This window comes from Typopeltis vanoorti, chromosome 16, assembly GCF_054136105.1.
Source record: "Typopeltis vanoorti isolate ZY-2024b chromosome 16, IOZ_Tvanoo_1.0, whole genome shotgun sequence".
Taxonomy (NCBI): domain Eukaryota; kingdom Metazoa; phylum Arthropoda; class Arachnida; order Uropygi; family Thelyphonidae; genus Typopeltis; species Typopeltis vanoorti.
Genome location: NC_143564.1, coordinates 6,783,687 through 6,801,879, shown reverse-complemented (window position 1 = coordinate 6,801,879; position 18,193 = coordinate 6,783,687). Strand labels below are relative to the sequence as shown.

The following is an 18,193-nucleotide window of genomic DNA, read 5'->3' as shown; positions in this document are numbered from 1 at the left end:
TTTTTTCCACTCTTCGGGGTATATTCTGATCTCCATATTTCATTGCATAGCTTATTCATTTCTTTTACAACCAATTTTCCCCCATATTTTAACATATCGCCTATTATTGTCATTTCCAGGACTCTTGTTGTTCTAGAAAGTTTTATAGCCTTATTCACCTCCTCTTCCACGATGTCATTTTCAAAAATCTCTGCTGGCGGAGAGATTGCTTTTAGTTCTTTGATTACTTTTGTTGCAGTATTAGTTAGTTGATTTTTATATAGTTCACTACAATATATTGTCTATCTATGTATGATTTCAGTCTTGTCCCTCAATACTTTACCATGTTCATCTTTGACTACTACTGAACTTGTTTTCCACTTCCTATTGAAATTTCTTATAAGTTTGTAGACCTCTCTAGATTTGTGTTCTCCATAGTACTGTTCAATGTCTTTGCAGTAGTCCTCCAGCCATTTGGCTTTATCAGATCTTGCTGCTTTCTGTACTTCATTGCATTTTTGACGGTATAACTGGTTTGCTGCCTCTGACTTCTCTCTTTTAAATTTCAGTTCTCTTTTCTCTTGTACCAATTTCAGGGTTTCCTGAGTTATCCATTTCTTATTGATCTTCTCTTTTTCAGGTATTGCTTCCTCTACTGCCTGTTTAGTACTGTAGCCAGTAGTCCAGTTCTTGTATTTATATTTTGTTTTTCACTTGTGGTCTTAAGCTTAGTTTCCAGTATGGTTTTATATGCTGTCATTAGCGTCTCTTCAATTAGTCTTGAGATGTCTCTAGCCTTTTGGAACTTTCCTTTGTATTTCTGTTTCAGTTTTAGTCTTATATTCGCAATCATTCAGCTGTGGTCCGAATCAATATCAGCGCCTTGGAATGAACTGCCCTGTTGAACTGAGGTTCTCCATTTCTAGTATATTAATATCAGGTCGATCATGTTCCTGTGTTTGCCATCGAAGGAGCGCCACGTCCATTTATGACAATCTTTTTGTATAAATTTGGTATTGCAAATCTTCAAGTTGTTATCGGTGACAAATTCCAGAAGCATCTATCTAGGTTCATTTCTTTTTCCGTATCAAAATTTTCCCATCCTGTGTTATTTCTGCCAATCTTTGAATTCCAGTCTGCTCCAATTATGCGTATATTCTGCTTCGGTACCTCATCAATTTCTAGTTGTAGGTATCTGTAAAATCTCTCAATGTCTTCATATATACTCTCCGCAGTGGGCACTTCAATGGTCGTGATATTAAATGGTTGGGAACTGAATCTTGCAACTATTATCCTTTCACTAACTGGCTTGTATCCTATCATTGCCTGACAGGCCTTGTTACTTAGCATTAAACCTACGCCTTCTTCATGGTTACTTTCATTTCCTGACCAGAGAACTCTTCCATCATTTGTTTCTCCTGACAGTGTCCATCTCATTTCTGAAATACCCAAGATGTCGCATCTGTATTTCTACATTTCTTATTGAAGCAACTGCAATTTTCCAGTTTCCCATAGTGTATGGACATTCCATGTACCTTTACAGGCTTGAGTTTGATTTTTTTTCTGCTTTTGTTTTCGGTAGCTGATTTTTCGATCAAAGCTTGATTGCTCGATTGAGGATGCTGACCTTGTTTGACCGGGCGATGTCCGAGCCGGCATGAGTCTTTTCTCTTGTTTTTTGGAATCAGATTTCAATCGTATTTTCTTTTTACTGTCGGCACATCGACACTTATCTGACAAACCCTCAGTTCTTCCTTGAAGAGCCCGGGAGAGATGTAAGAATGAGCATATAGGTCATGTTTAGGCTTAGGGCGGCCTAATCGCGCCTTGACGCAGTACCATCATTGGACTTCTGTGGCATTTTACAGAGTTACTAGAGTTGTCCACTAACCCACCATGTCCTGTTAGTATTGCCACTTCTTGTCCGGGACTGCTTATTGGCTATTCGCAGCTAGCCACCATCTGTGGTGGCCATTCCCCGATTCACAACCTGGGGACCCGTCAGGTGGCATGTAGCTTTGCCTCTGGGGGAAAGAATCCAGATTGGACAAGTTATTTAATTCATTTGAATTTAATATTCATTTACATATTTAGCGATATTTACATTTAGCAATGTGGTTTTAGCATTAGATTAAAAGATCGAGCTATTTAAAATGCATTAGCGTTTAATGAGGTAGCTAGACTGTTTTGAGAGGCGACAGACCTTATCACCTGTGTTCGGGAGTAGCTAACTCGGTTCATGTTGAAGCAGATTTAATTGTATATTTCGTAGCAATCTGAAGTTGATGTTGCTTTGTGAATAGCAGTCAAGTGTTTTCCCGGTGACCGGTTTAACAATGAGAAGATAAACTAGAAAGTTTTTCGGTGGGTATTTTATTAACTCCACTATGGACAACATTTGACTATAAACAAGCAGTTGAGTAAATATGAAGAAATTTACTACATATTCTGAGTGTGGACATCGTTTCAAAATCTTGCACATATCTAAGCATGACAGAAAATGTCCAGCAGCTTATAAAACTTGCTAGCTTTGAAAGTTTGCATATTTTATCGTAAAACAGCGGCACTTTTACAGGACATCACATTTGTTCGCACATTTAGCTGCTAAAACAGACCCACTAATCAAATACAGTACTTCATAATTACCTTTCCAATGGATTCCTTCTCTCTCTCTCTCTCTCTCTCTTTGGTATTTTCCCATTCTCCATTTTCCAATTTAAGCTTTCTGAAACCTCCAGGCGAGAAAGATAAAATATGTCTGCTAATAGAGTTGATGGCAATCATCGCCTGCTCGTGCATTGATAAAAAGCTGCTACGGTGGAAAGGACACTGAAATGGTTCCCGTTATTATGGAACACTCCATTATCAACTGTCATTACAGTCGTTTCTGCCTCGAGTGTTTTGTAAAAAGTAAATACTGCGAGGCTAAATTTGAGAACTGTGCTGATATCCAAGTTGAAAGTTTACAGAAAAACGACAATTTATAGCGCTTTTCAAACTTTTCCTAATATCGAACAGGAAACTTACATTAAGAAAGAGAGATCTAATGTGCAAACTAGATTATCGAGCGACTCAATAAGAGAAAGATTTAGAAAAGAAGATTTCGTATTTGAGATGATTGCAAAGAATATGGTGCACAATACAAAAAAGTATTACACTTAAATATTAAGATGTGTTAGAGAAGAAAATTAAACCATTGCAGTTTAAAAAAACAATCTATTAAACAAATACTGTCAAGAGGAATAGATTTTTACCAGAAGATCTGAAATAGTACCAGTTCATTAATTAAAACAAAACAGTTTAGAAAAAGGATCAATTCCTTAGTCTGAAAAAACTGCTCAAAAAGGCAACATGTAAAGGAATAATAATAATAAAAAAAACTAACGGCCAAATAGATAAAATCTCAGTGATTTCGCTTTTACACAAATAGTAGTTATAACTACTTTATCTCAGTTGGAAAGATAGCCAAATATAACTGAGAGCTAAAAACAGTTGCTCAATATGGAATGAAGAAATAAATCAGAAATGAATTTAATTACTTCATTAATGACGATGAATTTCTGAAGTCAAATATTGCATTTAATAAATGATAAAAATATTACAACGCGAGAAGAAATTACAATTTCCCCCTGTTTAGAAAAATGAAGTGTTTTATTCTTACAATGGTCGGATAAAGCATCATTACATAACGCCATGCTTATGAGCATGTTTTTAGAGTAGGTAGAATATACGAAGTGTTTATCAATTTCCGTTAAGCGACCTAAAAGAAATTCTGTTTCTTGGTCTAAGCCTTTAAAATGGAAATTGATTTTCTTGTTGTAATCTTTTCTGTTGTAACCAAGATTTCAACGCATATTACTTTTAAGAACGGCTTTAGCAAATGGTTCATTAAGTTTATCGGATGGCGTTCTGAGCAATTTTAGCTTTAGAATTTTCGGAGAGAAACTAATAAAGCTGCATTTGCAAGTATCACAAAACTACCCTTACATAATAAGGTTGAATTTATTGTTTTGTTATTTGAAGACGTCTTTTAAGTTATTTGTATCAGTGATATTTTTCAGTTATTTTGTTTATAATATTGTTAAATGGCATACTTGACTTTTGTTTCATTATACCCCGTCAGTTGATGTTGAAACTTCAGGTTAGTGCATTGCTGGGAAAACACCTCGTAGTGGAATACTATCTGGTGTTAAGATAATTCAATTAAAATTGTTTTTCTTTTAAAATATCAAGGAACTCTTCCCTAAGCTAAGCTCATGACGTGCATGACATTTTTAATAGCGATCATATCGAAAGATTCGTTTAATTTCTTCTTATTGGAGACAGAAATTGCTTCGGTAGTGAAGATTTCAATGCGAGTGTTTAGTCTCAATGCAACAAATTTCATGTTCACTTCATAAAACAGTTAATGTGATGCGCTTTCCTGGATATTTCATAGCATACAAAAACATCTTAAAATATACGAAATGTTTTAGATACAACAATTGAAGAATGCTTCATACAGCCATTCAGAAGTCTTTCCAACATTTTACGAGTATATAAAAAATCTTTCTTGAAAAGAAGGAAAATTTACAGATAATCACGTTTGTTTCAATGAACCTTCTCATCGTCTCCTTAAATGTTAGTCTAAATAGCATGTCACACAACAATGAATGATTTGGCTTCGTATAAACGTCATTATAGCTGTAATGTGGTTGTTTATTCTAACTGTAATATCTACTATGGCTTTAAATCGCATTCTTTGGCGCCTTTATTTGTCTTGAGGGTTGGAAAATCCGATTTCCTTATGGAAAGCCCTTGAAAATAATCTTCTCCCCCATAGACAGTATTCACATCCATTTCCTTTACCGACTGCGCTACGATGACTCCTAACAGGTTAAGTTCAGAAGGCTCTTTAGTATTACTCATGCTTAAATCATACGTTTTTGTGTAGAATAAGTAGGGGATTTCTTAACCGTATACTTGCTGTACCTGATTATGAATGATTCCCTCCCGTTTATTTTGTTTTTGAAATTTTATTCCTGGTGACGTTTTTCGTCGTTACCCTCAGATTTCAGAGTTAGTAAAATACTATGGGACAAAACAATGATAAGACTCCATTTGGAGTACTCTATTCCTGTATCGAGTGTGTGTGTGGGGAGGGGGGGGGGATTATATGCAATGAGAATTTGCAGAGGTGAATGACCAGACTGAAATGTTGCTTTATTAGCTCCCTTGTGAAATAAGCGTTCGGTTTTTGTGAGAAACCAATCCTATCCTCAAGATAGGGCAGATAGTGAGGGATTTGACTGAAGTCTAAAAAGCTGGAAGCTAAAAATTTCTCTTAATGGGTAATCTAAGCGAGGAAATTTAAAGTATCTTTTAGACAACGGTAGTAAAACACATCGTAAACTGCACAGCAACGATCTGTAGTGTAAGAGTGTGGATTATCTCCATTCAGGTACAAGGCTGATCTTTGTCTGGGTTAGGAAACCAGTTCTCAATTCCTCTTAACCGTCGTCAAGGATAAGATTAACTACCGTGCTGGTGAACCATCAGGCAGTTTTGTGCACGAAATTCGTTTGTATAGAAATTCGTTAGGTGGTCTTATGGGACACTTTTGTTTCTTTTTAATTCTGATACAAGGCTAAGAAATGTTATTCGGGATGCTATCTTATTTTACCGTTCTCATCACATTATTTTGGAAAGTGGGGTTGTCGCTGTAAGAGTAGGTAGCGGGAACTCATTGTGTCTCTTAAATAATTAGACTGTATATGCATAGATATGAATACATCTTGGAAGTTCAGCTATTAGCAATCGACACGTGACAAATCCACAAAATAAAGCAACATCCCTCGAAATTATATCATTTCCATATTTCATCCCTAATATGCGAATTACGTCTAATTATTTTTTGCATTACAACCTTCATACATTAAAGGAAGCTTGAATGTTCTAAGATTTAATGAATGCCCTAAGGAAGAATTATACAATCAAAGTTCATCCATGAGTTGCCTCTTGTTTAGGATGGCGTGTTTGTGTCTTCGGATAAGGGAAGCAGTCATTCGGTTCCATTATTAAAGAAATTATTCGCGTAGATGTTAGTTGAGCCAATTATTATTATATTTGAATTTTTATTATGGTTTATGATTACGTTAATAGTTCTGCATTAAAAAGCAGAATCTAACACTACCAAATTTATCTTGGAAAGATAAATTATTAAGAAGAAAATAAAATGTAGTGTAAAACTTCCTAATATCCATTAGTTTGAAATCTTATTCTTTGATGGTTGTCAAGATGTTTTCTCTTAATTTTTTTTCTCTTTATTATAGTAGAAAGAATTGACATCGTTTAATATTTGTCTTCTTTTGTAATCATTTTGAGTGCTAACTGATGAGTTCTGGTGTTATGCCCTAATCACTTAAATATCTTTTGATATGCCCGGTAAACCACATTCACAATGTTCTGAAGGAAACATTTCTAACGGACTGAATTATGGAATTTTATGGATTAAATGGCCTACAATGAAAGGTTCAGAATCATGGACCAGTGGTAGGTGTTCTTTTAATGCACGAGCCGTTTTCTTCACTTATGTCGGAAAATGGATCTACTTTTCTGACAGATTGTCACCGAACGGAGAGGCACAATGAAATGTTCTTTTCGACATACTAGCAGAATATTTATTCAATCCCATCTCTTTGTATAGCGAAATAAAATATTGAACGGAACCTTGTAATAGCGTAAGGTTACTGTCTAGCTGATAGCACAGAAATATCATATTGGTTATTCGAGCACAATTGCTTTTGCTCTGTGTGTCTTGAACAGATAGTCTTTTCTCTAATAAAAGATAAGGCATTGAACCCGAACTTGTAGCATGAAAGAGTTGTAATGGTTTGAGAGAGTTTCGATGGGAATATTGCTTCTTATTATGCTTGGAGTGAGTGAACCGGGCTGCGCGCCATAAACATGGGCCTTACTCTTACATATATTCTTCCGGGATTGCACGTTGATAAATTTTAGAGTAGAAATCGGGGTGGAATCTCATGAATAACTGACGAGTTTCCATAATCTTTGCAAAAGGATGAAAGATAAATTCTCCATTCAGACGGGAGAGCCAGTAACAACTAACTTTCGAAAATTACACGACATTCCACCGTAGATAAAAACCTCGTAACAGTTTCGAAAACTTGGCTGGATTTTTTTATTGGTTCTTTTTCTGAAAGTGTTAAGTGTAAAACGATTTTAAATTTGGCTTGATCCTTAATCACGCCCTTTCTTGATTTGAAGAGGATGGAAATTAACAGGAATTAGAGATGGCCATTTCTGTTGCTATACAACGACTTTTCTTTGTATCTAATGACTGGTTACCACAACAGATATGTATAAACAGAAATAAAAATTTCTAGTTAATATGTTTAGTAACTTCAGGAACGACGTGTATAATGAATTGAGACTGTTGTTCCCATTATAATTATACAACTATTATAAATCTACCAAATTCTAACCAGAATTAGAAGTGTAGGTTTCCTAATATTTCGAGACTTCGTGTACTATACAAACAATATTCTGAGATACTGTCGAGAGGTACTGGATAAAAAATGCTTTAGAGTGTTGATTTTTATTGAAAAAACAATAATAGAAAAAGACTGACATTTTTCTAGAAAGCAGGTTGGAGAACAGATACTAGCACAGCTTTTAAGAGCAAAACTAAAAGAAAAAAAACTACGCAGTGAAATACAAAAGAAATAAGAAAAAGGAAAATATGGGCGCTTTGACAACTTTGCTTACAAAAGTTGATGTTACAAGCTTCTAAGTCACTCTCATCCTACTGCTAATGTGGATAAAGGCAATATTTTAATAGGAAGTTTGCCTTTGTCAACCCTACTACATCAGTGCCATTCAATTCGAAAAAATCTAGAAACCTAACTAAAAATATGGGTGCAAGACAAACTACAAGATAGTCAAGAAGCTATTATATAAGGCAAGTTGACTTCGACGGTGCTTATATTGGAACATCTCTCTAGAATATATAAATCTGACCCCCCCCCTTCAGCCTCTCATGGTAGTGGATGCTTTATTTTCCAACGGCTCTATTCTGTTACATTTTACGCATAGAGCGCTTGAACTTCGCCATCGTTAAGGTTTATAAGGAACAGAGCACCAATCATGAAAATTTCCACTTCAATGTGCTTACAGCCTCATAGAAATATTAAGAAATTTTATCTGGAGAGGTTATTCAGCTTACAAGTCTACATTATGAGGAAGGAATTCCTGTCACCGAACCTTAGTCAAATAGCTGCGATAGTTTGATGAAAATGTATCGTTCAAATTTACTGCAAGTAATCTTAAAAATAGTATTCCAATCTTCTATATTACCAGCCAAATTTATCCTCACTATACGATAAGAGTGTGAGTTATTAATACCAATTATTTCATCACAGAGATGAGACCACCGCACTGCTTATTTTGAAGGCCTTGAAGTGACTTAAAGTTCCGTGTGTTAAGTATCATCGATGGGCTAATGATTAGAACACTAGAAGCACTAGAAATCAAACCTGTTATTTCTTCAAGCCACTTCAGACCTGCAAAAAGCAAGGTGGTGTCAGACGAGACGATGTAATTGATTTACATCGTCTTATGTGTAGATTATATGGTAACTTCGTGAAGATATTTCAACAAAGATGGCTATAGCAGATTTCAGTGCTTTGGACCTCCTATCATGATTGTTGGTAGAGACTGTTTCATCAAACATTGAAACAATGGAAAATCAGTCAACAGTAACTGGATGGGCTCCTCTTCCTGTTCAACGTTTTGTTAAATCAGGTGTGTGTATATACAGTTGATGTAGATGTTTCTGCTGGATATTAGCATTACCATGGAGAGAGAGAGAGAGAGAGAGGGGGGGTTGTAACATTAGATTCCTTTGCTGCAAATGGAAAGGAGGAGGGTAATAGCGACCAGCATTCATACCTTGTCATGATGGAAAAATCGTACACAAGCTAACATGTGCCTTGCCTGAATGCAACAGGTTCAACCCTTTGCTACTCCATGAATTTAATAGGCTTCTTCCCGTCTTCTTATAATGCATGTATTAGCTAATATCATCGTAAACGGTCGACTTTCACTTACTTAAATATTACTTTATGTATACATCGATGAAAATATAAACACTTTCCTAGCGCTTGCTGTTGTAATACAGCTTGGGACATCGTGCATTTAGAGAAATGCTGCAGTTAATGATTAGGAACTTATATGTGAAGAATGTATCGTTTACGAGTTGAATCAGAAATTAGCCTAACAGTTATTATGCTCTTGCCTAATGCGCATGTGCGCGTAGTAGATTAGTATTGCTCACAGACTTTGTTTGTAGAGAACCTCGAAGAGGAGACAAACTTCTGTTTATTAAACATATTTATTCACTTGAAGAACTTTCAACTCTCCTACTGCTTGCTAAACACCTTCCCTGATACTTTCTGCACACCTCGAAGGGTCATTCTTCGTACAAGTAAAGCGCATTTCTTGAAAATAAGCGAAGCAATATCTTGCGAAAGAATGCAAATCCGCTACGGTTATCCTCTCACACGTTGGCGGCGATTCTCATGGTAATTCGAAAGTGCATTGAGAAAGGGTGAGTGAGTAGAATCCTAATGGGTTCATTTCTTTGGTTATTACGCTTACGATTGGGTATGAGAAGAATATTTTCCACACGGAACAATATTTACAAGCGTCATTTTCAGGAATTTGGATGCAGAATCGGTTTAGAATGTGAATAAAACAACACTACACCATTCGTTCTCATATCAAACGCATTAGTTTTTTTCGAATTATTCATCGTCACGCACCCAGAACGATTTGCCATAATACGATTCAAGTGATGTAATGCGAACTAGAATTGTAAATAGTCTACTTAGCGATATTAAAGAAGACTCGTGAGTTTGATTTGAATTATCAAAGAGAAGTAATTCGTTTTTTAAAAGCAGAGGCTGATTTTCTAAATTCATTGGTTGTATTTGTTACCATCTGTTTCAAATTATCCGCCATGAGTACAAAATGTTTTCAATTGGCTAATTGTAACAGAATACAAAAACGAGTGTTTTAGCACAAGCATATTTAATCAATAATTTCATCAAAATATGAATTTTGCAAACGATTAGCTAAATCTCTTATCTATTCGTGAAATTAATGTTTTGCAAGAGCAAAATAAAAATACTGAGTTTTATCAAATGTTTCGTTTTAAAATATTAGATTATGATTAGATTATAACATTTTAATGTTATATACACTGGAAAAATTTTAACTATCATATCAGAGACTGTGCTTTCAGCATAAGACTGTCTGTTAGCCTTATTATGGCACTTAGCATGCGTGCCCCTAAAAAGCTATATATTAAGTCTTTTAGATAACCTTTATTAACTATTACCCACTTATTTGAGGACTTATTTGGCCCAAAGTTGTTTGTCGTTGAGAACAGGGAATTCCACATTATTTAAACTAAACATATTCACGAAATGTTTAAAACGTACTATGGACAGGATCATCATAAATTATCCCCGATTTTTAATGGGACAATGTACGTGAATACACGAAGATATTGTCCCTGAGATGCTTTGAAAATCTGTGGCGAGATTCATATCAAAAGCTAAATTAACGTTTTTTAGCCCCACATATAATTCTCAGTCTTAACAAAAACTGAAAATTCTTAACGTATAGCCACTAGATATAGGGATTAAAAGATCAGTGAATGGCATCAAGGTTTGCAGAAGAATTTTAAGGTGACTAAGAACTTATTAATAAAAGACTAGGTAAAATAATTTCTATAGATAGCATCAGTAAATGTAGTTGGCTCAATGGAGGGGAGTTATCATTGGTCTTTTTAGTACTGTGAATGGTTAAGACATGAATGTCGCTTGGATATTATTGAAGTGGGATTTGCAGTTTATCACTTCTGTGTCTGAGTGCTGGGAGGTTATGATTTGAGAAAGGCTGCGTGGTGACCAGTATATGCATAGCCTCTTAAGATATTTAGATTATGTGTATATCAATAAACACAAATTGAACAACATTAGGTTGAGGAGTATTTAGTGTAGGTATTACTGTAATGACTGATTACTTCACTAAGTATGCACGTGCAATGTTCTCCTGGTTGAACAGAGTCTAGTTTAAAACGTTAAGACAGAGTCGTCGAACATAAAATTATTTTTCACGAAATGGACATTTTGAAAAGAAACTATTTTTATTACAGTGCCCGCAATTCCAATCTAAGTCGTAGCTGCTATCTTACTATCGGTAAAATATAATCAAAAAATGAGAGGCAAGCTTTATCAAAAGCAAGTTGCTTTACTACTATTCTTCTAAAACGTTATGAAATGTCGAAGGTTGGTTAATCTGTTAAATTTTGATTGTGTATTCCCCCAGTGGAAGACTTTAGTTAGCCAAGCTTTACAGCGGCTATGAGACCAACTTGGATTTTCATTATTTCCCCAAAGATTATTACCAATCAGTCAGGGTTCTTTGTTTATTTAGTTGGCTGCTGATCAAGCTAACCGATAGGTTGGTGTATCCGTCCTCCAACCAGCAGGCAGCATTTTGTCTTCGGCACGAATTTTCATGATTATCTTTTGATGTGAAATGAATTTCATGGCCATGAGTGAACCACCGGTCAGCTTATTGGAAGTCTAAAGTGGCTTTAAAAGTTCTTTTTGGTCTTGTGGACCAAACGCTGGCTTTTTTCCCCGAATTCTGTAAACATTAAATGAAAATAATTATGAAAATTCTTAGTCACCGATGATAGTGATGTACTACATGGTTTTATCCCTTTGGGGTGATTGTAACATAAAGCACACTGCATTATTTTTGTACAATTTCGCAACTATCGGTTTCATAATTTATTGAATCATCTGAGTTTTTGTTCAGTCAGTTTTTGTTTTTCTTTCTTAATTTGAACTCATCCATTAGCATGCTTATGCTAATGGGTGAGTTCTTATAGTACCGACGATTTACTCTATAAGACTGTTAACATTTGCTTGAAATATAGGCTTTTGTAAGAGAAGGAAGCAATAAAACGTGAACCAACTCTGTATGGATTTTGAATTTTAATTTCAGTTTCGTACGCTCATCATAGAGGAATTAATTTATGCAACGAAAGTGCAAAAAAAAAAATGAAACTGCTGTCAGTGTCCTCTGCCTTTAATACCCGATAGACAAGGGTATTCAGTGAAGTATAACATTTCAACAAGATATTAAGATTACTTGAAGAGTAATTCATTACAAACAGATTTCTCATTATCAGATGGAGGAAAACTTTCTTTGGGTTAAGAATTATTCAAGTAATTTGGTTCCAGTGTGTTTTATTATTCATATTTATACAAAAAAAGCATCCCTTTTTCTGCATGGTCTTTCACGCTTCGCCACTTCCCTTTGTTACTTTAACTGCGTTACATTTAGGAGACGTGTTTAATCTGGACTTGAACAACTTTATCGATGTACGTACCGTAGCGAATGACGCGTTTTATGAACGTGGTACAACCCGTAATACCAGATATTAAATTTTAGGAAACCAATACTAAGAAACAGAACGGTTCGGCAACAACAGTCCAGATGTAGCTTTACTCTTCTTTCCTGTCTTAATTATTTCCTTCTGTGGCGCGGTGGTTGTTGACACAGGTGAAATATCGATTTGGCGGATCATGTAAAGAGCACGTTCTTGTCACGGTTGTTGCGCGATAAAAACAGACCCCCACGCTGAACGCGGTAGGTTAAAAGTAAATACGTTCATGTCGATAATCAAGAGGGATAAAGGAAAAAAATGCCTACAGTCCCATTTCATCCGAAAAATTATAAAACGTGAAATCTGAAATTTTTCTCAGAACCAGAACAAGTTTACTAACAAAACAGAAACACTCATCTTCAGCACTTTTATTCACATGAATATTAGAAATGTCAGGGTCTTCCCCACAAACTAAGACGCACATCTAAGAGAAAAATGAGCCACGTCCTGGTCATGAGGTCCCCATAAAACCAGTGGACGTAAAAAATGAAAAGTAACTCATAATGGAACAGCTTTCACCATAACCTTTCCAGCTCTGCCGCATTCTCTGGCTAACTGCCTGTAATTTTAAATGAACTTTCTGGCAAAACGTGAACTGTTAAAGCACTTCACCTACCTCCTCATTAAACAACAGAGCGACAAACGGAAACTGACTTACTTTTCTTCTGATTTTTGTACCTGACACCCCTTTATCCATCGAATGTCTGCTTTTTTTTTACTCCGCCATACAATCAACTTTACATTTCTTCTCATTTTTTGGGATTCGGATCTCCTTATAAACCTCTCGAGTGTAAGGTATGTATATTATGCGTGTATAATCTGTGTATCTTAGGCCACTCACAGAATAGTCTTAAATCTTTATTTAAAATAAAGAGCCAATAGGCTTTATTTCGGCGATGTAAAACATTATTTAATTAAGGGGATATTAGATCCTACACTATATTCGGCATGAAACTCTCGGATTCCGATCCTTGAGTTTCTTATTCGGTTTTAAAACAATGTGGGATCTAATATTCCCTTAATTAAATGTCTTAAATCTATTTAACTAATATTATTAGTAACTAAATAGGTAATGTTTACACACTTATTACTGCTTATTACACTAAAAAGATACTTAGTTTGATACAAAAATGTTTGTTGACCAACCTTTTTTTTTTAATGTAATAAAAATATCCTTTCTGTGAATTTGATCGTTCTATGTGACTTATTATTTAAACAAAGAATGAACACGGTTTTCTCACTTACAAGAAAAAAATATTTTTATTATAGATATTCAAAACATGTAAGAAAACTTTCCTTCATAAAAAAAAAACTGCGATAATTTCTGAAACTTCAAATGCGAATTCAGGAACAAAAGGCGATTCAGAACGATATGCGCACACAAGATTTTCTTGTGCTCCAGTAGGTCCCAGCTTGTAACGGAATAAACAAGCCTTCCATCAACTCGCAATCAGAGTGCCTACTTCTCTCTTATGCTATGAATGTATATTGCAAAATATGATTTATTTCTTATCGACAAGTAGACCATATTTCATTCTTTAGCAGTCTTTGGGTTGCATGTTGAATTATGAAGATGTAAGGAAAATTCTTACAGTAAGAAATATGGATCGGATCATATTCATTAGTTTTCGCAATTGTGCTTTATGTTTTCAAGTAATCCTTCAAAAAGTTGATAATTAGATCTGTAAAACTTGTTTAAATACTATTTTTATTTAAATTTATTTAATAACACGTCATTTCTTCGAGTGTTGTGTACTGTGTTCATAACGTAATTCAAATAGGACTGTCATGACTGCCTTATTTAACAATCCTACTGACATTTGATGGTTTGTCATCTGTAAGGAAAAGTATTTAGTAGAAATCCAAGTCTGATCTCTAGAACAGGATTTGGATTTCTGAACTCTGTGAAAATAAATAAAATTATTATTATATATATATATATATATATATATATATATATAAAATCGCTAGAACATGAAATTTCTTAAGCCATTCAATGTACAAAATGTACTATAGTTTTGAAAATAACTTTTCGTAGGTTGGAATAACATAAAAAAAAATCGGTAACGAGAGAAGGCTGTAATTATTACTCCTTAAGAACTTTACTTTTGAAATTACTAATGACTTTTTTTTTCAAAACCAGTATTACTGTGAAAACAAAATCAGAATCACATCACAGCTTGTTTTGTAACCAAATCGAAAGAATATGCCTGAAAATGCCCTTAGGTTAAACGAAATGATAGACGATAATTTAGTTCTCCTTCATGAATAATGGCTGTTTCAAGTATTTCAGACGGATTTTCTTTAATAAAGTATTTTAAGTCGTTACACCGTGTTTTCGGTTGTTTTTAGAATTATGGGATCTGTATTCACACTGTTTTACGTTTGTAAAATAATCTTGGCGTATTCCAACATTTTAATTGGAAAAACATCCGATCAAAGAACATCATCGATGAGAAGTAATCACACCTCTAGACATGATGCATTTAGAGAAGAGGGCGAATACATATATTATGAAGCATGCAATTAGCGTGTTTTTTTCCTTGAAAAACCTTTTATTTGATACTTATTGTAAGCTATCATTCAAAACAGTACAGTTTTATCAATATTTTAATATCGTTATAACTAATATCATACAGGCAAAGAAACCTACCACCATGTTGGAATTGTTTAAGTGTAAATACGATTACAAGGCTACGTTAATGAGAAATGATTAGTGGAGGGTTGAAGAACAAGTGACTGCGCTCTGAAGTCGCATAATCGAATTGGTAATAGAACAAGAATAAGGATTCGAAGTTTTTTTGTGGATTTGAGGTCAAGGTATCAATTTGAATAAATTTAAGACAAAGTATAAAGACCATCACAATGGCTATGGTGAACTTTTCCTAATGGATCTTGACTTCATGAGAGCCAGATTTTGCTGTTAATGCTGATAAAAAGCGAAGCTAGTCCGATTTCATCTCTATACGTGTTGAACTAAATGAACTGTAAATAATCCTTATTTTCATAAACAAATCATCTGGTCAGCAACAATATTACCTATGTAGGTCATTCTTGAAGATAACTTCATTAGACCTATTCATTTTATGATGATTCGCCTGAACTTATTTCCATATAATTTACACCATCTGAATGAAAAATCCTTCCTTGTGAAGATGCGATAAACTGCAATAATATGAAGGGGTGGGAGGAATGTAAGGAATTATTAAAAGCATAGCCAAGTTCTTTCGGTCTACAGCGTAAGCATCTATAATGTGCTATTTTGTCCTGAATCTTGTGCGATGTCAGTTACCTGAGTCGCCACGAACCATTATTCGAATGTAAATATCTAGAAAATTCAAAGAGAACTACTTCAGATAACGACGAGTCAATACTCTATGTACGACTGGTTCGTTTTGAATTACATGCAACGATGCGAGCCTGATTAGTTTCTTTAAAATAATATTCCAGTTATCCAACAAGCAACAGTAGCTTCGTTCATAAACTTAGTGTAATCCATGCGATGCTCTTGCTTTGTTTTAAAAACCTATCTTGGCTAAACAAACAACGTAGGATTATCATTTAATTGATTCCCAGAAGGATGGAATCTCCTCCCGGTATTGATTTAAAACCGTGACACCATTCTTATAAAACGTTTTCGTAGCCTTTCTTGAGATCTGCCGTTAATGAAACAGAATGCGCACTAAAGAGTTCAAAGAAAACTTGATACCCTTTCTTGAGACTGTCGATCCCATAATGCAGTAAAAAAAGTAGATTTTTCACAAATTACCTGCAGTCATATTCCTCATTGAATGCATGCTACAATAAGCAATTGCATGCTCAAAGAGAATCCTCTTAGAATTGAACAGAGAATTTCTTGTTTAAATCATTGGAAATTAATACATTTGAATTAATTGGAATTTTCATGTTACCGGATTATTTGTCATGCAATTTTATTCCTGGTTTATTAATATCAACGAAGCTCGTCTTCGTGAATCTAAACCCGGAATTACCGTAATGGACAACTAAATTTTTCATGGGCATAAAATCGATTATTCTAAGTATAGGTAGGTTTCGCCTAGTATTTGTATCATTCCTCTGCCGTCGCATAGTCACGCTGGCATAAGAATAATTTCATAATGGGAATTTGAGGAAAAGAGAATTATTCTGGATAAAGAGAGAGATGTTTGAATTAGTAAAGTGAAGTATAATATCTGTTCAATATTATAAACTTTCAAAGAAGTAGGGCTGGATAATGTTCATGCTGTTAAACATATAATTTAGTCCAGTATCATAAGAGCCCTGTTTTCAACCAAAGCCTCATAAGTAAATCACTGTTTGCACTCAGAATTCGAAGTAGCACACCGATGCAGTTCAAAACGATCACAACGAGTCCTGTATAATTATCAAAGAATAGCAATTCTCTATTCCCGTTTCTACCATAGAATCCTGTTGCTGTACCGATCTCAATTAATGCGTAATTAGTTAAGTTTAAATTGTTACCCTTTTATTTATCGCTGTTTTTTTTTTTATTTCGTAAAGCTAACTTGAAAGAAGAAAAATAAGATAACTTCAAGTTTAATCTTCTGAAGATTATTGATATTAATCCGCTACTAACCCCAGTAGGTAACTAACGAAAAACCTTTGGACGAAATCCTCCTATCATTAGAACTGAGATCAGTGCGTTGATGGAAATTTTATTAAATCCTTAGTGTGATACTTAACGATTCATATTGGTGGTCTTTACATGTGTTCCTTTGATATTCATTAAATGTCCGTGTAGGGGTTCAAATGATTAGCGTACCTGCTCTAGAGGGCAGCCTGTTGGTTGGAATTCAGCACTAGGCATTAAAGCTTGTGTCTTTAGGTGGTAGTGGAATTACATCGCACAATACAAAAGAGCAATCCTGTTAGTGATCATAGCGAATTTATTGACTGGGTATGCTTGAGTGGAAACCGTATTTGGAGGCTTGAAGTATCCTTTGAAACTAATATTGTATAGGTTTAAAATCCTTCAGTGGTGAGAGTAGCAAATTCAACTCATTTCCACTTGTAATTTCTGTGAGGTGATATGTTTTTCAGCATTGATGTTCCTTCATTTTGAAGAACAAATTGGTTTAAGTTTATTTATGAAGAGATTTCCTCCCAATCTGAATTTTCCCACAAACAAGAGTTCAGTCATCTCCCGTTCCATATAAGTGAAGGTGATAATTCTTTTCCCCTTGTCATAAATAGATTCTTGAAATATTTTATTCTAAGTAATAGAAGCTTTGACATTTTACACGCACATATTCAACTCTTCACATGTTGATATTTTGGCATTTTGAAGTGCCTTTCTGTCCTTACTGCAATCCACAATATTCCTCTTCAAAGAATGAAGAAATGATTTTAATTTCGTAACAGTTGTTTTTATCATTATAATTAGCAATAAGTCTTCCTTTCGTGTAAAAGAAGACAAACACACACACAGAGGAGGAGGGAGCGAAAGCATATATGTTAAAAGAACTTTATTTCAAACTGATTTACTTTGGTTTGCAGACGATTTCATCAGCCAGATAAAGCAATCACTTCCTGCGACGTTTTAAGCTCGCAAATTGAATTTCAACATTTCTGGAGCACGTATGAGAAAGTAAGGACTGAACTGACTGCTTTTTTTAAACTTTTTAGTTTATCATTCTCGAGATTTTCTTTTAAATCTCGGAAGTTCAT

The 18,193-nt window shown here is 34.7% G+C and overlaps 1 protein-coding gene across 1 annotated transcript; it reads right to left on the bottom strand.

Annotated features, from left to right (window-relative positions):
- Positions 1-1,005: 1,005 nt before the first annotated feature.
- LOC150097839 (protein CFDP2-like) lies at positions 1,006-1,416 on the bottom strand. Its single transcript, XM_090406603.1, has one exon. It carries the CDS (start codon positions 1,414-1,416, stop codon positions 1,006-1,008), a length of 411 nt encoding a protein of 136 aa, XP_090262729.1.
- Between the last annotated feature and the right edge of the window lie 16,777 nt (positions 1,417-18,193).

Coding starts and splice junctions, on each gene's coding strand:
- LOC150097839 (XM_090406603.1), bottom strand. CDS start 1,416: ATGAGATGGACACTGTCAGGAGAAACAAATGATGGAAGAGTTCTCTGG.